At 33.0% G+C, this 24,619-nt stretch overlaps 4 protein-coding genes across 5 annotated transcripts; 3 read left to right on the top strand and 1 right to left on the bottom strand.

Annotated features, from left to right (window-relative positions):
* The first annotated feature begins 1,068 nt into the window (after positions 1-1,068).
* Positions 1,069-3,962, top strand: LOC132276965 (pentatricopeptide repeat-containing protein At1g11290, chloroplastic-like). 2 transcript variants are annotated; one of them, XM_059778632.1, is made up of 2 exons: positions 1,070-1,366; positions 2,085-3,962. In XM_059778632.1, exon 2 carries the CDS (start codon positions 2,187-2,189, stop codon positions 3,810-3,812), a length of 1,626 nt encoding a protein of 541 aa, XP_059634615.1. In that variant the 5' UTR covers positions 1,070-1,366; positions 2,085-2,186; the 3' UTR covers positions 3,813-3,962. The 2 variants fall into 2 exon arrangements, with proteins under 2 accessions (XP_059634614.1, XP_059634615.1); XM_059778631.1 differs by having other exon boundaries at positions 1,069-3,962.
* Positions 3,963-4,033: 71 nt separating this feature from the next.
* LOC132276966 (aspartic proteinase CDR1-like) lies at positions 4,034-6,479 on the top strand. Its single transcript, XM_059778633.1, has one exon. It carries the CDS (start codon positions 4,835-4,837, stop codon positions 6,170-6,172), a length of 1,338 nt encoding a protein of 445 aa, XP_059634616.1. The 5' UTR covers positions 4,034-4,834; the 3' UTR covers positions 6,173-6,479.
* Positions 6,480-7,740: 1,261 nt separating this feature from the next.
* LOC132278369 (aspartic proteinase CDR1-like) lies at positions 7,741-9,869 on the top strand. Its single transcript, XM_059780161.1, has one exon. It carries the CDS (start codon positions 7,741-7,743, stop codon positions 9,118-9,120), a length of 1,380 nt encoding a protein of 459 aa, XP_059636144.1. The 3' UTR covers positions 9,121-9,869.
* A 7,536-nt stretch (positions 9,870-17,405) lies between these two features.
* On the bottom strand, positions 17,406-22,589 carry LOC132276964 (oxysterol-binding protein-related protein 4C-like). The gene is made up of 7 exons (XM_059778630.1): positions 22,385-22,589; positions 20,798-20,959; positions 19,522-19,767; positions 19,091-19,187; positions 18,535-18,826; positions 18,160-18,262; positions 17,406-17,824 (listed from the first exon to the last, which is right to left on the bottom strand). Exons 1-7 carry the CDS (start codon positions 22,412-22,414, stop codon positions 17,570-17,572), a joined length of 1,185 nt encoding a protein of 394 aa, XP_059634613.1. The 5' UTR covers positions 22,415-22,589; the 3' UTR covers positions 17,406-17,569.
* Positions 22,590-24,619: the final 2,030 nt, after the last annotated feature.

The following is a 24,619-nucleotide window of genomic DNA, read 5'->3' as shown; positions in this document are numbered from 1 at the left end:
ACACATCCATATCTTCGATTTCGTTTTGAAACTCGAGACTCAAAATTAAAGAATAAAATTATAACTCAATTGGACTTGTTTTGAAATTGAAATTTGCCGATTACAATATTATTTCACACTACAAATCCGTCTTAGTGTGTGAGAGAGAGTATGAAAGTATCTAATTTGTGAAGAGTAATTTAAAGAAGAAATCTCAATGGTCACTTTTTGACAATTAAATTTTAAATTTAGTACCATTCATCTTTTGGTGACTTTATTGTCACTTTAAAGTAAATTTGCTTAGAATTGATCATTAATACTTAATTTTCTCTATATATTTTTTTTCTTTCTTTTGGTTTTTGTTCTTAGGATGGTTTGAGACAGCTGCTAGAACATACATGATAATATCAAATGTAACATTAGCCCCACAAATATGATAATATCAAATGCAACTCCAAAATTGAATTCAAATATTAAATTTATTGCAGTTGATATAATTAAAAATAATAATGAGTTTGTAATATTTTTTTTACATTAATCTTTTATACTCATACCATCAACGTTTATCACTTCTTTGTTATTAAGAACATTTATTCCACCGTGATATATCATGCACTGCTGCCTTACAAGAGGAGATGGGATGTGATAGCTTATGTTCTTCGTATTTATAGTGCACTAAAGTTACTTTTCCTTGAATTATCTTTTATTTTTTTAATTTATACAAAAGAAAAAATATATATATAGAATTATTTATTATTTTCTCATAATCTAGATCCTAGATATTTTATACATTTTTGTCACAAATCATTTGACTAGAGATATCTATAGATCTTCTCATTTTTACAAATAAAAAATAAAAAATCAACAATTACTACTTTATTAATTTCTCATATTCTAGATTAATATTTTGTATCCATATTTTTCACATGTCATTTGTTTAAAGAAATCTACCTAGATTTTTAGTAGTCCTCCTTGGACTCTTCCAAAAACGTGCACCAATTATCAACATGGTGAAATGATGGTCCGAAGTGGATATTGCGAACGATTTAGTGATTCATAGGGTCGAGAATTTGGCTAATGGATGTGGCTTCACCAGAGTAATGTTTGAGAGTGATGCAACAAGTTGCATACGTGACGGTTAAAAATGGTTGGTCCATTGCTCTCTCAAGGCCCGACATCCAGACTCTCATTCAAACCCGCCTTAAGGGCAAATGGGTTGGCCCAAAGGCATGGCAGACATGGGCCATGAGAAGAGAACTAGACCAGTGACCAAATTCTCCACGAATGTTCTAAAGTCAATCGGCGACTAGGTATCGGAGAGGAGTTTCCGGCATGCTCACTAAGCCATAGTCGCCGGACGTCTTCACTTTGCTTCACTCACTCTCTGGTAAGCTAGTTTGCTTTCCATTCAAATCTTTGTGTTCTGTTAGGTCTCTCTCTGTTCTGATTTGGACCACGAACTCAACTCTTAAAACAAAAACCCTAATTTAAAGTGAATTTCAATCAATTTTGACAAGCCTGGTTTGGAGGCTCTACTAGTGTTTGAATCTTCCATTCACGAACAAACCAAACCTAATTTTACAATTCTTAGTTTGTGAAGATTTAATTTAACTCTTAGTTTCATTTTTATAATGATGCCAATTGCAAACATATGTGTGTATTAATATATAAGTTACTCTAGAACCTGTACGCAATTTTTTTTGTTCTTTCCACCAAAAGTTTTATCTTTCTCTCTCTAATTTTCTTCCCTGTAAATCTGTTTTCCTCCTTCAACTTTCTTTCTTTTCTCTCCCATTTTTATTCTGCCCTCTGTCTCTTCCTATATTTGTTCTCTCTAAAACATTCAATAAAACCTTCATCTTTCAACCAAAAGTATTCGTTCTCTCTCTACATTTCTTCAAGAGCATAAAATATATTTCAGGAGTTTTCTTTTGCACTTTACCCAATTTATTTATTTATTTATTTATTTATTTATTATTTTTTTTTCCTGTCGACAAATATTTTATCTTTGCTCATAAAAACAAATACCTTCCAAACTCTTCATACATGAAGAAAAAAGCTAAATGATAGTCGACACCTTTGCTTTTGGTTCACTTTTGCACCAGTGTTCCAGAACCAGGGCGTTTCGATGCGGTCTTTCGCTTCACGCTGCTGTCGTCAAGACAGGAGTGCAAGCCAATGTCGTCGTCTCCAACCACATCCTCAATATGTATGCCAAGTGTGGCAACATTGTATTTGCCCGCAAAGTGTTTGAAGAAATGTCTGAGAGAAACCTTGTGACTTGGTCTGCTATGATATCTGGCTATGACCAGTCTGCAGAACCTCTAATGGCAATTGACCTTTTTTCTCAAATGCGGCTTGTGCCCAATGAATACATCTTTGCCAGTGCTATCAGTGCATGTGCCAGTCTCTTTGCACGGACACAAGGCCAACAGATTCACGCTCAATCTATGAAGTTGGGTTATTCTTCTATCTCTTTCGTTTCAAATTCTCTTATTTCAATGTACATGAAATGCGGCGGATTTAAAGATGCTTTATCAGTCTTTAGTGGCATTTCTGAACCAAATCGTGTCTCTTATAATGCACTTATTACTGGGTTGGTAGAAAACCAGCAACCAGAAAGTGGGTTTGAAGTGTTCAAACTTATGTACCAACGAGGTCTAATCCCGGATCGTTTTACTTTCGTGGGAGTTCTGGGAATTTGCACTTCTGCAGACGATATGTGGGGAGGAATGGAATTGCATTGCCAAACAGTGAAGCTCAATCTTGACTCCACTGCCTTTATTGGCAATGTGATAATAACAATGTACTCGAAGTTCAATTTGGTAGAAGAAGCCATGAAGGCTTTCGAATTGATTGAAGAGAAAGATGTCATTTCATGGAACACTCTTATTACTGCTTGTTCTCATTGTGATCACTATGCAAAGGGTTTGAGTGTTTTCAACAAGATGACGAAAGAAAATGGTATAATGCCTGATGACTTTACTTATGCCAGTGCCCTTGCTGCATGTGCTGGCCTTGCTTCAATACGTCATGGCAGCCAGATTCATGCTCATCTCATCAGAACAAGGCTGGATGAGGATGTGGGCGTTAGTAATGCACTTCTCAACATGTATGCTAAATGCGGTTGTATTGGATATGCGTACACTGTTTTTAACCAAGTGAAATGTCGTAATGTTGTCTCATGGAACAGCATTATAGCTGGATTTGGAAATCATGGGCTTGGCGAAAAAGCCCTAGAACTCTTTGAGCAGATGAAAGAAAGGTGTTTGCAGCCAGATTCTGTTACATTTGTTGGACTTCTGACAGCTTGCAATCATGCAGGGCTTGTGGACAAAGGCCAAGCTTACTTCAATTCCATGTCTGAAATCTATGGGATTGCCCCTAGTGTGGAGCATTTATCTTGCCTAATCGATTTACTGGGACGAGCTGGCAGACTAAATGAGGCTGAGGAGTACATAGAAAAGTTCCCTTTTGGGCATGACCCAGTTATATTAGGGAGCTTGCTTTCTTCATGTCGACTGCATGGAGATGTTGTAATTGGTGAACGCTTGGCTAGACGGCTTCTAAAACGTGAGCCTGTTACTACTTCATCGTATGTTCTATTGTCGAACTTATATGCTTCAGATGGAATGTGGGATGCCGTTGCAGAGGCAAGAAAGATGTTGAAGGGTAGTGGACTAAAGAAAGAGCCAGGCCATAGTCTGCTTGAAGTGAAAGGAATAGTGGAAAAGTTCACAGTTGGTGATTTTTCTCATTCAAAAATTGAAGAGATAGTGGACATACTCAAAACTTTCAGTTGGGCAGGGGATGAAGTTTCATTATATAATTAATCAAGTCGTCAAAAAAAAGGTGTGTTATGTTATTTACATTTATTTCTACATAAAAAGGTGTGATTCTTATATACCCCCAAAAAAGGTACCGACTTTATCTTAATATTTAATTAGCATCAAGAAGAAGTAGAAAAAAATTGATATGTAGAATATGGAAGTTGTTGTTATTGATGGGATGGATTGGAGGTTGGGATAGAAAAACCATTTATGCTATTAAATACAAAAACGAAATGAAAGCTCTAGTATAAAATGTGATGTGGTTAGAGTGGTTTTTAGTTTTTGATTATTATAATATTTGGTACCAAAAGAAGTCTTCAACCGGAGAGGGAGAGAGCTTTTTTCTCTAGAATCCTAAGCTAGCTCTTTGGTAATTAGTATCATTCTTGTATATAGTGCTATATAGATTTATATGCTGGGATTTAGGTTGTTCGATGTTCAGGGGTTCAATACTAGTATTCCTTTCAATAATCATGTATATACATGCTCTTTAGTGCATCACATATTTTTAAGATAGATGTTTTTCAACATTAAGGAGATAAAAATTATGTTGATACTTTTTCTTTTTCAATATATCCAATAGAGATATTGTAGGTAAAGAAAAAGAATTTGTAGTTAAACATATAAATATGACAGCCTTGCTTTGTACAAAGATGAGGTCTCCAAGAAGAAAAAAAGGTGGACTGTTAAGAAACAATCTTTCAAACAGACACACACTTTGATAGGTAATTACCAATCTTTCTAATAATTATTTTAGGAAGTCAGCATAAATTAAATATAATGCTTACAAGCTTTTTTTCAGTGTGTGAGTATATATATTGCAGCTATACAGTTTATTCATTTGTCATACAAATAAATCAGTAGACAAGTTTCTATATGCGCAGAGTGGGTGTTTAAAAAGAAAACAAAAGCTAGAATAGCTTTAGATCAAATTAAAAAGAAAACAAAAGCTAGAATAGCTTTAGATCAAACTTTATCGGTGCTTCAACTGAATAATTTTGTCCTCTACTCTCTATCTATTAAAGATGCTTAAATATTCATTTCTTCATCTTGAACTCTCTCTTGTCCTTGTCATTGTCGTTTCCTCAAGCAGTCATGCAGCCATCACTAGGCCTCATAGGTTGGTCACTAAACTCATACACCGTGATTCGGTCCTCTCCCCGTACTACAACCCTAATGCCACCACCTTGGACCTTGCTAGATGGGCTACAGAAAGCTCGGTGGCACGCTCTGCTTACTTGAGGGCAAGGACAGCGAGCTCTTTATACTCCACGGTTGATGTCCGAGGTGGTGTTATTCCTATTGTTACTGGCATTATATTTCTTGTGAATTTCTCTATTGGAGAGCCGCCAGTTTCACAACTCGCGGCAATGGACACCGGAAGCATCCTATTATGGATTCAATGCCTCCCTTGCACAAAATGTTTTGACCAATTAGGCCCCATATTTGATCCCTCCAAGTCATCCACGTATGACGAGTTATCTTGTGCTTCTCCTTATTGTGATTTTCCATTTAGATGTGATAAATCTCGAAGTTGCAGGTATGGTGAGAACTACTATGACAATACTTCCACAAATGGAGGCCTTGCCCTTGAAAAGCTCACATTCTTGACATCTGATGAATCCACAACTAGTGTCCAGAGCATAGTGTTTGGTTGTGGACACATTAATGAGAACAAAATAGGCAAATTTAGTGGGGTTTTGGGACTCGGCAATCACGTTGTATCTTTGCCTTCACAATTAGGTTCTGTATTTTCTTATTGCATTGGCAATATAAACGATCCTTACTATACTCATAACCAGCTAATTATAGGAAACGGGGCTAGGATTGAAGGCTATTCAACTCCAATGACAATCTATAGAGGATTGTACTATCTAACCTTAGAAGGCATAAGTGTGGGACAGAAACGGCTTGACATTGACCCAGAAACTTTCAAACGAAATCCATTGGGCAGAGGTGGTGTGATCATTGACTCAGGCATGACAGATACTCTTCTAGTAAGACCTGGGTTCGAACCGCTTAAAGCCGAGGTGCAAGCAGTGATAGGTGGATTGTTGAGACGGGTGGTGATTACTATGAAACCTAATCTCCTATGCTACAGGGGGGTCGTGAGCGAAGACCTTAAAGGGTTCCCAGTAGTGACATTTCACTTTGCTGGAGGGGCTGACTTAGTGTTAGACATAGACAACATGTTTCAACAGCACGGCCCTAATGCATTTTGCATGGCTGTGTTTGTGTCTGATGATGAGGATCGGCCTAGTGCAATTGGGATTATGGCTCAACAATATTACAACATTGGCTATGACCTATCCGGCAAGAAACTTTATTTCCAGAGAATTGATTGTGAACTACTTGAGGACTGATCAACTCCTATGATTTGTAGTGAGGACTTTAGTGCGATTAATGCTATTTTTGCTTTCCTGTTTTTTTTTTTTTTTGCCTCCTGTACTCCTTGTTAAGCACTTTTAAGATTCATAAATTTATTAGTAATCTTTGATTACTTTATTATCCTCGTATCATGTATATATTAATATAACAAAAAAAATATTTGACTAAAGTACTTGTAGCGGAATGTTACAGATTCAGCTACAGAATTCAAGTTATGCCTTAGGCAGCTTGGCTATTTTCATTCTTTCGGATATGTGTTTCGGGCCTTTGGCCTATTTTCTTTTTGTATATGGGATTTTGGGCCTTTTGAATGGGTCTGCCCAAGTCTGTTTGGTAGTCCTTAACCACCTCCATCTGAAAGCCGTTGGAATCTGCAACCCTCACCTAAATTGACCTAATCATCTATACTTCTTTGAATTTCCGACAAAAATGAACAAATATATAAATAAATAAAAAGAAAAAAGATTAGAGTGAGCATATTATTAGATTTGGCATCAAATTAACTCACCTAAAAATGAGTTGTTCTTCTTTTCTCTTTTATTTATTTTAAAACAAATAAACTCCTTATAGATATCTAATATATCTATATATATAATTCTAGTAAAGTTCCCTATATAGGTCATTTATATACTTCTTCTACTGTGATGTTGATGTATTTGGCACAAGGATACAAACAATTCTTACAAGGAATTTCTGCTTGCCATTTTTCCATGTGTTAATGCATTAGTTGTAGAATTATTATTTTTTAGAATACTTTTATTTTTTATTTATTTTGGCTTGCCATGGAAGAAGCTAGATTTCATAGACTATTCCAAACTTGATTGTTATTTTATTTTTTGGCCACATGTTCTGTGAATTAATTGTTCATATATGGTAACATAATTAATTTTCATGCAAACTTTGCTTTCTGTAGTGTTACAAGAAATATATAATTCCTCTTTAAAACCCCATGTTTATGGACCTTCAACAAGCTCCTTTTTTTTTTTTTTTTTTTAATCTCATTTTTTAAAGGCAAGATGGTCTTCAAAGATCAAAAGCAAGAATTTATATATATGCTGAGCTTTGTAATAGAAATTCTGTCAACACTAGAATGAATATTTTGATATTTTATTATATTTGATATACATATCCACTGTATATATCTTTAATGTGCCCATGCATTTTTAATAATCCTTTAAATACAACAGGTCATGCATTATGCATACTATAAAGATGATATGGTCTCCAACAAAAGATTAACCTTTATGCAACAATCTTTATAGCACACATGCGGTCAACCAACAATCTTGTTAGTAATTATTTAACAAATTAAAATAAAAGATCATGCTTTTTATAAGCTCTTTTATACTACGTGTATTGCAACTAGCAATACGTTGTTCAAATTTTTAAACCAATAGATTAGTACTGAAGTTAGTTTCTATAAATCCAAGGTTGGTATTCAAACAATAAAGGAAAAAGAAAACAACAGAAAAGTTAAAATTTACTAGAAAAATCAAATTGTATCATCAGTGCTATGAATAATTTTGTTCCCATTTTCTTATCCATGAAAGTTGCTTCTGCATTTGTTAGTTTCAAGCTCATGATTCTTTGTTCCTTCATCATTGTCGTCTCCTCAAGCTATAATCCTGCAGCCATTGCCATGGCAACGCCGCCTCATAGGTTGGTCACTAAACTCATTCACCGTGACTCCGTTCGCTCTCCATATTACAACCCTAATGCCACCACCTCTGACCATGCAAGGGGAGCTATAGAGAGCTCGATGGCACGTTATGGTTACTTAAAGGCAAGGAAAGAAAGCTATTCTTTCACCACAGATGATGTCCGAGGTGATCTTCTTCCCGAAGATCATGCCTCCGCATTACTCGTGAATCTCTCGATCGGCGAGCCACCGGTTCCACAACTCGTGGCGATGGACACCGGCAGCACCCTATTATGGGTTCAGTGCCAACCTTGCAGAAGTTGCTTCAACCAGTATAGTCCCATATTCCGTCCTTCTAAGTCATCCACATACGCTTACCTACCGTGTGAATCTTCTTATTGTGATGATCCAAATGTCGGATATTGCGGTCTTGGAGACGATTGCGTTTATGGAAAAGTATATGGTGATGGAACCACGACAGAAGGACAACTTGGTACTGAAAAGCTCACGTTTGTGACGTCTGATGAAGGCATAATTAGTGTGCCTAATGTGGTTTTTGGTTGTGGACACGAGAATAAGAACAGTGGCATAGGCAAAATGAGTGGAGTTCTAGGACTCGGACCTTATTATGTTTCTTTGCCTTATCAGTTTGGTTCTAGGCTATTTTCGTATTGCATTGGTAATATAGATGATCCTCACTATAACTATCACCAGTTAATTATTGGGGAGGGGGCGAAAATCGAAGGCTATTCAACGCCAGTGACAACGTATAGAGGCTTTTACTATGTAACCCTAGAAGGCATAAGTCTGGGAGAGAAACGAGTTAACATCGATCCAACAACGTTCAAACGAGATTCGTTAGGCAAAGGTGGTGTGATCATAGACTCAGGCTCGACGTGGACTTTCCTAGCGAAAGATGGGTTCGAACCATTGAGCAGAGAGGTGCAGGAGTTGATAGGTGGAGTGTTGGAGCCAGTGGCACCTACTGATCAAGATGGTAGAGGTCACCTGTGCTACAAGGGGATTTTGAGTCGAGACCTAAAAGGGTTCCCGGTGGTGACATTTCACTTTGCTGGAGGAGCTGACTTAGGGTTAGACATAACCAGCTTGTTTCAACAAGATGGCCCTGATGTATTTTGCATGGCAGTGCTTGGGTCTGATGATGAGGATCGTGGGACGAGTGTAATTGGGATTAGGGCTCAGCAATATTACAACATTGCATATGACTTGAATTACATGAAACTCTATTTCCAAAGAATTGATTGTGAACTTCTTGAGGACTAATTACAAGAATTGGAATCATGGCCCCAGGTATTACAAATTTTCATTTGAAATAAGGCCGTTTCTGATTCATTAACTATAATTTTCTTTTTCTTTTTCTTTTTTCTATCACTTTGCTCAATTTCTATTTGAGTATTGAACTTGGTAACTTTTGCCATCCCAAAAGAGAAGGCGTATGATTTAAGTTATAACAAGGACTTGGGTACCTCTGATATTATTTAGTCTCTTAATTTCATGTTTACTAGGATAGCACATGCATAAGTCAATAGGTAGCAATTTTTTGTTTTTTGTTTTTTGTTTTTAAATTTTTTTGTGGGTAATTTAATAGGCTGTGTGTTGCACGCGACTCATAGAAATAAAAAAAATTAAGGTTCCATTTTAAAACATTTTTCGGAAAATATCTTGCACTTGTAGCTCATCTTTTTCTTCCCTACAAATAATTTGATTGAATATCTCACAAACAAACCTTCGTCTAACAATTATTATTTTGTAGAAACCGCAGTCTACTTTGTAGATTTTTATGATTGTAAATATTTTTAGTGATACAGATAAGAGCTTAAATTTTTATATGAAAATACTTTCAAAAATCAAACATATGAAAACTTATTCTTAGAAATTATTTTCAGTGAACCAAAAACTGAACAATGAAAAAAAAAAAAAAAAAAAAAAAAAAAATTACATCAAAAATATTTTACATCAAAAACATTTTACGCCAAAATCCAATGTCAAATAATTATGGAAAATATTTTTTGTTATTTTTCATTGTTTGGCTCCCCTTTAAAAATAAAATATTTTACGCTAAAATGGTTGAAAATGATTTACCAAGTAAATAAATAGCCGTAAGTCGTTTTGTAATTTTAAGTCCACAAGTCACAAGTCTCCTCGAAATACATGAGCAACAAAGAGATAAAAAAAAGTCAAATGTTTCAAATCAATACACCATTTGACGATGGTGATCCTTGCTAACAGGCAATAATAGTTATCTTGGTTAATGTTGTCAATTGTGCATCTGGCAGGCTATTATGGTGCTAGGTTATGGCACATGATGCCAAGCTAAGGAAAAAGAAAAGTATTATATATGTAATAGTAAATTCTAAATGGTAGGTGGTCTTTTGAGGATAAAATTTAATAATAAAATTGTGTATACTTAGACATAAAAAAATGATAATATCATATTATGTGATAGTATGAGGTCCTTATAAATTGTAAAACATAAGGTATTTGATACACGTTGTCAAAAGAAATTCAAGAATTGTTGTTGACCTTTGAGCTGTTTGATAGAATGTCTCACAAAATTATTTTATTTACAAACCTCAGTGTATATCGTCCCAATCTGATGTTGCAATTATAACTCATCTTTTTTATGAGTACAAACTGTTTGATAGAATGTCTCATAAACAAACCTTAGTCTAATTATTATTATTTTTTACAAACCGTAGTCTACTTTAGATTTTAATGATCATGACTGTTTTTAATGGTAGAGATAAGAGCTTGAATTTTATATGCAAATATTTCCGACCACACAGTGAACCAACAACAAATATATATATATATATATATATACAAATAACAAATTTTAAATGGAATTTTTTTTACAACAAAAAATTTTACGTAAAATGTTTTTTGAAAAATATTTTTGTCATTTTTTGGAGTTTGGCTCCCTTTTAAAAATTGAAAGTGTTTTTCTAGTAAAATATTTTATGCTAAGGCTCCGTTTGTTTGGGCGTAAAATATTTTTCAGAAAATATTATCTTATATTTTGGTGTTTGGTTGTCATAAAATATTTACGAAGAAAAAAATATTAAAATTTAACAAAAATAACTTATCCATTAATTTTTGGCAATTTATTTTACATGCCCTGCCTGATGAACTCAACGTAAACTTTTGCCAAACACAAACAAAATAAAAATAAAAGAATATTTTATTTAAAAAATATATATATTTTTCAAAAAAAATATTTTACGTTGAAACAAACAAATATAAAAATTAAAATTTCTTTTTTCACGGATCCCACTTTCTGACCATATGAAGCCAGACCCTGCGTTGCTAATAATGGCTTCAAAAATTAAAACTGTTCCTCAATGGTTAAGGTAGAAACCCAAGATCAATATTTTTATATAAAAATAACTTTAAATTTTTATTTTTTAAAAAAAAAAATTTTATACAAACACACGAAACATATGGTTGTTGATGTAATCTATGTCTAGTCGTTTTAGGTCTAACTTGATTCATATCCTCCGGATCTGATATTGCAATTATAGATCATCTTTTTCTTGTCTACAAACTATTTCATAGAAGGTCTCTCATACAATCTTAGTCTAATTATTATTATTATTATTATTTTACAAACCACGGTCTACTTTTTATAATATTATGATCATTAAAGTTTTAATGATAGAGATTAGACTATTAGAGCGTGAATTTTTATATAAAAATATTTTCAAAAATCAAACAAATTAAAACTATTTCTTAAAAATTATTTTCACCTAACGAAGCACTTAAAAATGAAAATGAAAAAAGAATTTTACAAACAATATATGAAAAATATTTTATGCTCTGCTCCGTTTGTTTGGATGTAAAGTATTTTCTGGTTTTTTATTTTCTAGTGTTTGTTTATCGTAAAATATTTTCGAATCAAAAAAGTATTTAAAATCTAACAAAAATAATTTACTCATCAATTTTCGACAAGTTATTTTACAGCTCCCTCCCGAGATGGACTCGCCCTCAACCTCGACCTAGATATTTGTCAAATACTGAAAAATTAAAAATTAAAAAACATATATTTAACTTGAAAAAGGAAAATATTTTACGTTAAAACAAATGGGCCCGAGGGAAAAATATTTTGCAAAAAAAACATTTTACGAAAATATTTTTCATTATTTTTTGGTGTTTGGCTCCCTTTTAAAAATTGAAAAATGTTTTCCATGTAAAATATGTTATCATAAAATAGGTGAAAATGACTTGCCAAGTAAATAGCCGTAAGTTGTTTTACATTTTTTTAGTAGACTTTTTGACGATTGTCACTCATCGCCGGCGATAATTCTAATTCAGTTTATCAAATCCGGTATTTTATATCTACGCGCGCCAACAGCAATTTGGTCGTTGATAAACCTTTTTGATGCCGATTATATATCTAATTGACGGTGTGTATAGGTTGTGAAACATAAGTTATTGATGTTCTCTCTATCAAAGTAAATCCAAAATTTCTTGTCGACGTTTGAACTTCAAAGGAAGTTTGGGTCATATTGGGTCGCTGGTGAACTATTTTTTTTATGCCGATCATCAAATTGACGGTTGTGTTTAGACTGTGTACATAAGTTTCTGATATTCTATCTGTCAAAGTAAATTCAAAATTTCTTCTTCATGTTTGAACTTCATCGAGTCTGGCAAAATCATGTCAATTCTAAGTTGATTCATATCCTCTCAATATTATGTTGCAATTATATTATAGCTCGTCTTTTCTTATTCACACACTGTTGACAAACAAACGTTAGTCTAATTTACTTATTTATTTATAAACATCATTTTACATCGATTGTTGCAATTATAACTCAACTTCTTCTTGTGTACATACTGTTTGATAGAATGTTTCAAAAACAAACCTTTGTCTAATTTTATTTTTTATATTATTTTTTGACACCTCAATCTACTTTGTAAAATTTTATGACCACCAAAGTTTTAACGATAGTGATGAGAGATTGACTTTATATACAAAAACATTCTCAAAAACCACGCATATGAAAACTATTTCTTTAAATTTATTTTCTATTTTGTTAGTCTAATTTTATTTCATTTTTATATTTTGACAAACCTCAGTCTACTTTGTAGATTTTTATGATCATCTAAGTTTTAATGATAAAGACAAGAGCTTAAATTTTTAAATGAAAAAATTTTCAAATATCAAACACATGAAAACTATTTCTTAATTTTTTTTTTTCAGCGAACAAACACTGAAAATTGGAACCCAAAAAAAAATATACATTTTACAAAGAAAATAATTTATGTGAAAAAAAAAAATTACCAAAAAACAAACATTTTACAAGTAAAACTTTTTTTTGGAAAATATTTGTGATATTTTTTGGTGGTTTTTTTTCTCATTTTTTAAAAATTGAAAATATTTGTAATTTTTTTAGTATTTGGCTGTTGTAAAATATTTGACGTTGAAATAGATGAAATAACTTATCAAGGAAATAGATGTATTTGCCGACAATTGTTATGTCGCTGATGAACTTTTTTGACATGATCGGGATGCCAATGAGTTAAGATTCTCTATGTTCTCTCTATTAAAGGAAATCCAAAATTTTAGGTTGACATATGAACTTCGATACTGTCCCAAACTGTTGGCGTATGAACTTCGATACTGTCACGGTCTTCTATTCGTTTCAATCATATCTTAAAAAAACAACTCACTTTTTCTTGTCTACAAACTGTTTGATAGAATGCTCACAAACAAATCTTAGTCTAATTATTTTTTTTACATAGAAAATATTTTACAACAAAAAAAATTTAAATTGAAACAAGTTAAGAATAACAATTTGTGTTCGCGGGTCGTAATCGTATTGTGTCGACTTAAGAGTATTCTACTAAACAGCTCAACTCGAATACGACCTGTTTTATAATCGTGTTAGGAACCTTCAACACTAACCTTACCTGTTTATTAAACGGGTTACATTTAATGACCTGTTTAATAAAATCAAATATTTTATTATTTAAATTATTAATAATACTTGATCAAACATTAAATACTTGAAAAATATAAATTTCAATCCAACCAAATTACTAAATAATCTTTAGTCTACAAAAAAAAAAAATATATATATATATAAGATATAAGTTTTAATAGTTATTTTAGAACTTAAATAGAAATTTGTTTATGACACGTATAGTTAAACGGATATAAACGAACCCCTCAATCCAAACATGACACGATTAACTAAACAGGTTAATCGTGTCGACTCGTTTATGATCTGAATCTGTTTAAGGTCAACTTAAGCCCATTTAACTCGTGTTGTATTCGAGTCGTGTTGGTGAGTCATGTCAAACTTTGTCACACTTAGATTGTGTACCTCACCCAATATAATAGCTTACTGGTACCACCTACACACGCTCACACACACACCCGCGGACAAGGCCGCCACATACTCTCAAATATAATATAGACATATTTTATTGATTATTGACCCTCTCATTCTTTAGTGTTTTAACTTATAAGTGTGTGTGTATATATATATAAACAAAGCTACTTAAATTTGGTGAAATAATCAGAATTATATGTTAGATGGTCATCATTTTCTTAAATGCCCTGTTTATGGTATTGAAGTCAGAAGTTGAGATTATTATATGTTTGATCCAAATCTATTCACATGAAATAATTTATTAGGTCCATTTCTAAATACATCACAATCAAATCCCAACTCACCCTTAATCAAAATTTACTCATTTTTGCTAATTAAGTTAATACAATATTTACTCCAATTAAATTTGTTGTAAGTGCCCCTTTTAACACGCAAAAGACCCTACGTCTCTTGTTTTACTTGTTCTTGGTTTTTGTTTCGACATGAAAGTGTGACATTTTGTTGTTGTTGTTGTTGTTGTTAGCTAACATGAAAACAAAAACCCATTTGCGTGGTGGGCCACAACTCACAAGTGTTTTTATGTAACACCACACCACCTAGAAAGCAAGTCTTTCTTTCTGATAAATTGGTCTTCGTTTTGTTTGTTTTGGCCACTCTGTGGAGTCCTGTTTTAGACAGTCAAAATTGTCATCACACTCTGCGTATGATGACTTCCATGGTGTCCTTCTGACTTGGTCGTAATTCAAGGTTTAGACTGCTTACTCCCTTATTACTGTATTTTGAACTCCAATTAGACTACTCAACTGTTTTTAACTGACTCTTGTTGAGAATAAGAAGAACTTTTGAAATTGACCGTTGAAATAGTTTAGATTTGATTACATTTGTGGAGCTTGTCAAATTGTTGAATTTTACCATAACCTACCCTGATGAACTAATAAGCAGTATAAGACTTGAGAAGAAGAAGAAGAAGAAAATATTTCAAATTCAAAGTTAAAAATTAGATTATAACTAAAACATGCGGTTAAGTGATTATCTCTTCTTCTTTCAAAGTCAAAAATGAAAGATTTAAATTTTTTAATGATATTGTGAAAATTTGTTTGCCAACCCATGTATAGTGATAAACAAATCAAAAGAACAAAAGTGAATAAAATTCATTCACGCATCATGTATTTAAAATAACGTTTTTTCCTTTCTTTCACTCATGTTCACTTTTTTCGATCAAATTTTTTAGTATCTTTATCCACACCAAAATATATTGGACAAATTACATTAATATCTAAAAAATCTCATATATATATAGATATATATATAGTAAAATTGAATTTGATGACGGTGCTTAGAAGTTAGAACCCTAGTCCCCATCTCCACCCCCAAACCCCACGGCAGGGACGAATTCAAAATAGGTCAGAGTCCATGGGGAGTGATTTGTAGTGAGTGGTCCGCACAAAAAAAAAGGCTCTGTCAAGTAGAAAGACACGTTTTCTTCCTATCAAATTCTTACTTGACTTTTTAGTAATTTCCAAAAGTGGTTGGCCAAATGTCCAAATTGCCTACTATTTTCCACTATTAAGCCCATGGAATAAAGTCTTCTTGTGGGTCTCATCTATTTATTTATATACACATCCCTATTTAATTTTTCTATGCATGAAAACATACAAGTGAAGTCTCATCTACTTTCTATAGACATTTATATTCGTGAGACAAATAGAGAGAGAGAGATAGAGATATAGAGAGATGGGTTGTTCTTTCTCTTGCAGTTCATCATCTACTTTCAACAACATTCGTATTGTGCACCTCAATGGCTATGTTGAGGACTTTGAACCACCAGTCACGGTGGTCCAAGTCACCGGCAAGCCACCGAAGCATTTTCTGTGCACTCAGGTCCAACTTCTGTCCGGTGACTTGAAGGCCCTCAAGCCCAACACTCAACTCGAGCCGGGCCACGTTTACTTCTTGCTATCATACGCAACATTCCAGGCCGAGGTCTCTCCCATGGACTTGGCCTCTATGGCCAGGAAGCTCACCAAAGTTGCAAAGACTAGCCGGTCGGAATCCCTGTCTGGCCGGACAAGTTTCGGGTCCAGCCCACATTGCTCGAGCCCAATATGGAGCTCACCGGGTCGGAGTCCTAACCGGTTCTCGGAACAGTGCACAAGGGTGGAGCCAGAAAGTGGTGTGGTGGCTTATGGTTTATCCAAGTCATCAAAAGCAAGGTCATGGAAGCCAATTTTGGACACCATTAGAGAAAAATCGTTCAATAGGAGAAGTGAATCGGACTTACAAGAAAATCATATAGAGGCATCAAAAGTTGCATGAATGTGAGGTAGGTTATATTGTTGTAAATAAAAGTGCTATGGAATTTTTTTTTTTGTGTGTGTGTGTGTGTGATGGAGTTTTATGTAATGTGCTGATGGGAAATTGGGTAATGAATTTTTCTTCTTTGTTGCTATTTCAACTTCCTATAAATGGCTATATCCAAAAGGCATGTTTATAAAGTTATGTAATGAAAATCTTTCATGGGAAATTTGAGGATGCCCAAATTATGAGGCTTTCAGTCCAATTCTCTTGACTTCTTAAAATCAATCTGAAATCATGTTTTTGGTAAGAGTCATGAGTTAAAAATTCAATGAATTTTCTAATCCAATGTTTAGCATCACGATGCTTATACGAGCACAATTAATCAAATCGATGAAATTGTACCAATGGACCATTAATCAATGATATATAACCCCCAATAATCCAATGATATATAACCCAATAATAATCTCCCGAGTGCAGTGATAGCCCAGTGATAGGATAGCTGTAGTTTGGAACCTTTGACTTAGGTTTGAATCCCACCCCATCTTTTCCCTTCGCATATTACTAACACACTAACGTTGCCAAGATAAAAATATATATATAATAATAATAACCTCCTGGGAGGGTTTGCCTCCCGGTGTGGATAATATGCTTGTGTAAAGACTTATCTAATATAAAATAAATTTGTTAACTAAAAATTCAGACTTGCATTTGAGCATTCCAATTCTTGATGTTTTTGAGGTGCAGTGTATCTGATCATTTGAATTTCCATCCACTTGAAAGTTGGAATTTAAGTGTGTACAAAATATGGAAGTTTCTCCAATTTATCTCGAGTGTACCTATTTTTCAACTCTATTTATCAATTTCTACAAGCAAACCCTCCTCATGAAAACTGCAGCCAAATGTTATGAATCATTTTGTTCAGCAACTTCTACTTGCAAATTTGTCAATAACCCAAAACTTAGTACATTAATTTAATTCTTTACAAGTTTGTTCAGCTACAAAGAATTTGGAAAGTGTCAAATTCCATGGATTAATAAGATTAGAGAACACTAGTCCGCTTGTGTGGTCCAAGTGGTTCAAAGCGGTACAACAATTGGAGCTGGTGGGACCCACCTCATATTTGGTGAGCAGTCCCACCCACTTTCCTTGCTATATGATACAGTGAAATGCTTAGGTACCCAAGTTTCTCCTCTGGCATTCCTTCCTCTAAGAAGCTCTCTTTCAATTTCCTCCAGAGCTGTCTTAGCTTCCTTTGCTTTCTCCCAATTTTTCTTCAAAATGCTTTCACTCACTTGACCCCACACCACAGCTGATTCACTTGCCCAAACACCCTAGGACAGTGAATAACACAATCAGATACAAAGTTACAATCATAAGCATATATACACATACATTTACACACACACACACACACACACACAAAAAAGCATAATCCATTCATAGATCATACATGTAGTTCATATGTCAATGTTGTTAGTAGCTTGTTAAAACAGATGATTAATTGAACTTGCATAATCATCTATAACTGAGATGATTTGTTGTATATCAGACTATTTGATTGAATTTGTCTGTGTGCATCTTATGGTATGATCGTTCTTCATAAATGACCTCTCATATATGTAATAGAATTCAACGATGGATACAACAATTGGAAGGGGTTGGTTACCTCTGGATTGTTGGCAATGGGTGTCTTCAGTCCTGAAATCATGTCCTTCGCATTGTATATCACCGTCACTTTTCCGTTACTAGCATCCTTAATTGTAATCGTTCTGCATATTTAGATCAAGCAAAACAAATAAAAAAAAGTGTCAACAAAAATAAAATGCAATGTTTATGTTAAACTCATTGGGATACAACAAATGTGTTTGGCATAGAGTCCTTGCAATAAAACTTCCACAAAAAGTAACCAACATCTCAAATTCCTTCTTTGCAACAAACAACATTTAATAAGGAAGTATTATCTTCAAATACCCCATGAATTACAAGCACAACAGAAGGAAAGCCCATGTACTAAATGAATATTCAATAGGGAAAAAAGTACCTATCCCAGTGGCCATTAATCTCGTATATAGTCTTCAATGATGATGACATAAAAATCTTTCCATTAATTGCCCGGTGATTTGTTCGGCGGCCTAAAAAAGAGTTGGTTCGATAACAAAACTCAGCTTCTAGATCAGTTTCTGGACATCGGATTGTGACGCTGCCCACCCAATCAACACGGGGAAACGGCAAGAATCTTATCACAAGCTTTGGAGAGTTCATTACATAACTTTCACCCTTACTCAGGAGCTTCAGCAGTCTTTTCCCACACACCTCGGTTTCTACAGAGGTACCTACAACATGTATTTAGGAATATAAATAAACAAACTAATATTAAAGGAAAAACAATTTTTAAATGATGTAATTAAACACCATAAGGATGATAATAATTACAGTTGAATTAGAAGCATAAGGATGTTCAATGATGTAATTTAACACCATGTCTATAGTTGATGCATGTCTACAGTTGAACAATTTTTGATGCATTGTTATAAATATTTATAACATCAATGATTCCAAACTTTACACTACCAATATTCAGAGGATAAGATTTATACCATGAAATTTTGGAGTAGGATATTGACACCATAACAATTCAACATTATCTTTCTCATCAGTTGCATGAAGGGCAGACACCGGTGGGTGATGAGAAACCTGCAAGCATGGAACACTAGGGTTCAGACATAAGCCAAAAGCAGGGGTATACACATTAGAGGAGCGAAAACACGTCATGCAGAGTGAAGCCAGTCGAGCTTCCAAGCTCAGCATGGACTGATGATCTTGGATTCCCCAAGGTAAACCAGACCAAGTGCTGTTACTTGAGAAAATCAATTGATTCAATCATATTACTACCATAGTACTAAATTGAGCTTGCTTAGCAATGAAAGTTAAAAACAGTTTGATCTTGGTTCACCTAGCTTGCAAAGAAGTTAAATTTGGCAATAAAGCTCTCTAGGTAAAGAATAGAAATAGAAATATGCTCTAGTACCTGTTCAAGCAGCACATTGAGGTTGCCCCTTGACACATGGTGAGTCTCTCCAAGAATGGGATTGTAAGGAGCAACGCCAAATGCCAGAGGGCGCATGGTAGATATGCTCCATGCAACGACAGATGTAAATCTTTCAATTGAGCTCTCGCCATTGGCAATCTTGGTCAACAAATTGTCACCAACGCAATACACTGATTCCCCATAACACTGAAGTTGTGACTTTGGAATGTTGAAGAGCGGTGGCAGCTGAAATTGTAGATGGAACATATTAACAAAATCATCATATGATCAGAGCATTGTTGACATCAACACATCAACAACCAGACACCCACAATCATACATAAGCTGAAAAGTGAGAAAACAACAATGTTGTCCCTATTACCAAAACAGAGTATTGGCTTTACCCATTTGCACACCTACTAAATAAATTGTTACTAGATACACGAACCATAAAACTAAGCATCGAAGGAAAAAATTAGTTTGAACAATTATAATTAGCTCTTCATATACTCGGTTCTGGCTACAATTACATTCATTTTTTCTGACATTGAAACCATAAGGTGTGTAACTAAACAAATGCAAACAAAATTTAGATATGAAATATTTGACTGCTTTTCTCTGTATTAAGAAAAATCCATGAAACTTAGGGGTCTAATTGTTTAGAGGTTTCCACTTGGAGATTCCTTTCTTTAATTTGTCATAACATCTTTAAAACTAAGCAACTAACTATTTATACAAATGTGTCATGTATTCTTCCTTGCATTTTGGGATACAATAGAAACTCCAAACTCTTTAACAAACATTGAATTTAAATGTCCCACCATGGCACCATATGATATGTGTAATCCTAGAAGAGGGTGTAAAAACTATTGTCCTGAGCATCTCTCAAATTTTGTACTTTTTATTTCACTCCACAGACCTCTCAAACTATTGTGCATAGCATCTCTCAAACTATTGTGCTTGGCATCTCTCAAACTCTCAAACTATTGTTCCGACAATTTACAATTACAAAAATTATATATATATATATATATATATATATATATATTCCTCCATATTTTTTCCTTTCACAAGTAACACCAAATCAAGATCTTTAAGGAGAACAATCAGTTCAACATTTTTTATGACTTATAAATAATCTAAAAGTCAGCCTAAATTGTGGGTTTTACAATTCAAGGCTAGGGTTTAATTAAAGACATGTGCAATGAAAGTTGACTATATAACACATACATATATATATATATATATATATATATATATATATTGGTATACATGCCTGGAAGCGGGTGAGATCTGTGCCGGGGCGTACACTCTTCAAGAGACTCAAGATACGTTGTATAAGATTAGGAGCTCTGTAATTAACATCTGATTCCCCCTCTAACGAAATTGGTGATGTAAGAACAGCAACCTTTACACCTCCAACATCTCCTTCCTTCACCTGCACCACACCATATAATTATCATTATCATTGTAATTATAATTATCATTCCACCAACAGTATTAGTTTTCCCCAAAAATAATAATATCAATAGTTTTTTTTTGGTAAAATAATATATATAATTACGCTGGCGACGGATTTTTTTCTCTCTTTTTCGATGAATTATGTGCGAAGTAGTAAAAATAATAATAATTTCTTAATTAATTTTTTTTTTTGATCAGTTCGATCCACCATTTACGCTGCCGACGGATGATTCTCAGCCAAAAGTTCAATCAGCCGTTTGGAGGAAATTGAAGTAAAGAATCCAAGAAAAAAGTGAAAAAAGCCAAGGAGAACGCACAATTTTTTAATGGTTTGTTTATAATCCAATGATTAGGTATAAGAAATTGATTTTAAAAAACAAAAATTAAAATTAAACATCCAATTCTAAAAAAGAGCACCGAATAAATATTATTCCGTGTGCCTTACGATTGAAAAATTATGCTATTAATAATTTTATTGAAAAAATAATAAATTAATACTTTGAATTTACAATTAAAGAAGGTTTAGCATGTTTGAGATGAACTGTTTTGAAAAGGAAAAAAAAAAAAACAAAAAAGAGATACGCAAGAAAAGGATTATGAGCTGTCCATTTAAGTTGACCAAAGAACAAGCTTTAAATATATCAAACACTAATTCTTAAATATTTTCGAAGCCCAAGGAAAGTCAAATTTTTCATTTTATATAGTGTTACTATTAATAATTCTATATTTTATCCATTAATAAATTTGATTGTCCTATTAAGAAAAGATTTTTTTTTTAATAGTTTGTGATTAATTCTCGTTCTCCTGTTCTTACAATAGTCTCGTCATTTTCGTGAGGCCCAGCAGTCATATGGGCCTTGTGATTATGAAATTGTTAAAAGAGTATATATATCTTCCCTAGCAAGCAAACCAAAAAAAAAAAAAAAACTTTTTTTTATTATATATTTTTACCATTTATCAAGAAAATCCAGTTGTTGATGGCACAAGTTTTGGTTTCAGTACTTTGTAATTATTGTATAATGAAATTATATATAACATATATTTATATTATATAATATAATAATATACGCATTCGCATGTGATCAAATCTTACCGTTCAACAAACATAAAGAGAACACAAGACTCCAAACCCGGCCTGCCAAGGTCCAACCCTACCCACTATCCCATTTTTGCTTTCCACATGACAACAAAGCATTATATCAATATATTAATTATACCTAAGATATATCAATTCATATGTATAATATATTAACACCCACTACACATATTAATCGGTAACTGATTTTTACACGCCGGAAAAGCCCCACTTTTCCGACCATACCAATCAAACAGCCAATCAAAATATACATGTTCACAGAATATGTAGAGATATGTATATAGAGAGAGAGAGAGAATTAAGTACCATTAATTGGAGTGACGGGTCTGTCGGCATGGAGGAGCTTGCTTACGACTCGATGCAGAGAGAGAGAGGATTAAGGTCTGTTGGTTTATGGTAGATTTGAACGATAAGGCAGAAAGGCCTTTTTAAAAGGCTTTGGAGAGAGAGAGAATTGAGTAGTATTTCGTCTATATGGGTACGATCGAGTATATACAATATATATATATATACACACACATATATATATATCTAATTGGAAAAATTGACTAATGAGTTGTTGTAAAAGAAAAAAATGTTTCGTTTCATTCAAGAAAGGCACAGGAAAGGGACATAAAGAAGGGAAAGCAATGACTTACTAGTGTTGTATAACATGGATACAAAGTGATTACGAAACCGGGTAATGCCGAATTTGACCATTACGCCATTTTATATAATTAAAACAACCTCTTCTTTCTTTCTTTTTTATTTTTATTTTCTGAAAGGATATTGTGATTTTTTCACTTTTTTTTTTTTTTAAATGTGGGACTTGAACCAAATATATACAAATTATTATATGGTCTGAAATTACATAATCGGACGAAACCATGTACATTTATTCACGTAGGAACTCAGACCCCTCCATTCCTCATTGAAGATGAGGAGATAATACATTTGGGGCACTAAAGTGCTGTTTGATAAAACTGAAAATTAATCGGTTAAATTTTTAAGTACTAAATTTTAAGCATTAAAATTTTAAGTGTTAAATGTATTAATTTGAAAACATGTTTGATAATATTTTGATTTTAAGCACTGAATTTAATAAGATTATTTATTATATACAAAAATTGAAGTCTAAAAGTTGTACATATTAAATTTTTACCCTCAATATCTGGTACTCATAACAATTTTATATTTATAATATAAAAATATTAATAAAATAATCACATTAATTCACTCAATGAAATATATCAATTTAAAAATGAATATTAATGTCAAATAATTATTTAAAAAAAAAATAGAATTCTTATCTATAAATAGAACTCTATTATATAAATAACTAATGAAAATTTAAATTATATGAATTTTGGATTACATAACATTTATATAGGATATCTAAAAGAGTGCTAAAAAAAAATAATAATAATTAAAAAAAATTAAAATTAAAATTTAAAATATATGGGTTTTGGATTATTTATTATGTAGGATATCAAAAAAAATGTTACAAACATTAAAGAAAGTAAAATTTAAAGCATATTGGCTTTGGATTACATAATATTTGTGTAGGATATTGAAAAGGGTTGTTATAACGAAAGTACGTGAAAAATAATTCTTATCTAGGAATAGAATTCTATTATATAAATAAGTGATAAAAATTTAAAATATATGGGCATTGGATTATATGATACTTATGTACGGTATCAAAAAGAATATTAAAAATATTTTTTAAAAAAAAAGGTGAAAAAGAATTCTTATTTACAAATAGAATTCGATTATATAAATACATTGTGTTCTATAATGAATCAATTTAAATAGGTAACTAAAAGAGACATGTTTATAAGATACTAAATAGAACTATTATTTTATTATTATTATTATTATTATTATTTTAGGAGGGGGGGGGGGGGCGGGGGTTTAAAAATATAATAATAATAACAGCCAACCAAATATATATAGAAGAGTTTTTCAACGATAAAACTTTTCAGATGCATAGAGAAATCACAAAAAGAAGTCTAAGAACAACTCCAACGGCCCAAAATTTAGAGATTCTTGTCCTCTTTTAGCTATTGGATTGCTCCAATAGAATCTCCAAAAAATGGGCCACATGTTTTGGGTTGCAGAAAAGGGCGACCCAGTTAGCGATTGCAGGCTTCTTACTTGCGGGCCCGACCAATTTTTGGATTTTTAACTTTTGCGGTCCAGCAACACTGTAGCCTAGAATACGTTTAAGGGCGTGTTTGGTAGTGGAAAAAAAAAATTCTAAAAATCAGTTTTTTTTTGCATTTTTTGGCCTTTTTTTTACCTTTTTTTTTTTATCTCATCATAATTGAACTAAAGAGCCATTAAGGCACTATTTAGCTTATACAAACAGTGCCTTAAAGGTTTTTTAGGCCAAAAAAAAGTTTTAAAAAAATAGAAAAAAGTGAATTTTTTTTCCTTTATAAAAAAATAAAGGGAAAAAAGATAATAATAACAACCAACCAAATATATATAAAAGAGTTTTTCAACGACAAAACTTTTCAGATGCATAGAGAAATCACAAAAAGAAGTCTAAGAACAACT

The sequence above is a fragment of the Cornus florida genome, unplaced genomic scaffold (assembly GCF_030987335.1).
Source record: "Cornus florida cultivar Cherokee Brave unplaced genomic scaffold, ASM3098733v1 CherokeeBrave_3.0.0_Hap2_Chr10, whole genome shotgun sequence".
Taxonomy (NCBI): domain Eukaryota; kingdom Viridiplantae; phylum Streptophyta; class Magnoliopsida; order Cornales; family Cornaceae; genus Cornus; species Cornus florida.
This window is presented reverse-complemented; position numbering and strand designations above follow the sequence as displayed.

Excerpts from the sequence above, each read along its gene's own strand:
- LOC132276965 (XM_059778631.1), top strand. The coding sequence starts at position 2,043 with ATGATAGTCGACACCTTTGCTTTTGGTTCACTTTTGCACCAGTGTTCC.
- LOC132276966 (XM_059778633.1), top strand. The coding sequence starts at position 4,835 with ATGCTTAAATATTCATTTCTTCATCTTGAACTCTCTCTTGTCCTTGTC.
- LOC132278369 (XM_059780161.1), top strand. The coding sequence starts at position 7,741 with ATGAAAGTTGCTTCTGCATTTGTTAGTTTCAAGCTCATGATTCTTTGT.
- LOC132276964 (XM_059778630.1), bottom strand. The coding sequence starts at position 22,414 with ATGCCGACAGACCCGTCACTCCAATTAATG. Across the intron at positions 18,827-19,090 it reads TCCTACTCCAAAATTTCATG|GTACCTCTGTAGAAACCGAG; the intron begins GTATAAATCTTA and ends TACATGTTGTAG. Across the intron at positions 18,263-18,534 it reads ATTAATGGCCACTGGGATAG|AACGATTACAATTAAGGATG; the intron begins GTACTTTTTTCC and ends CTAAATATGCAG.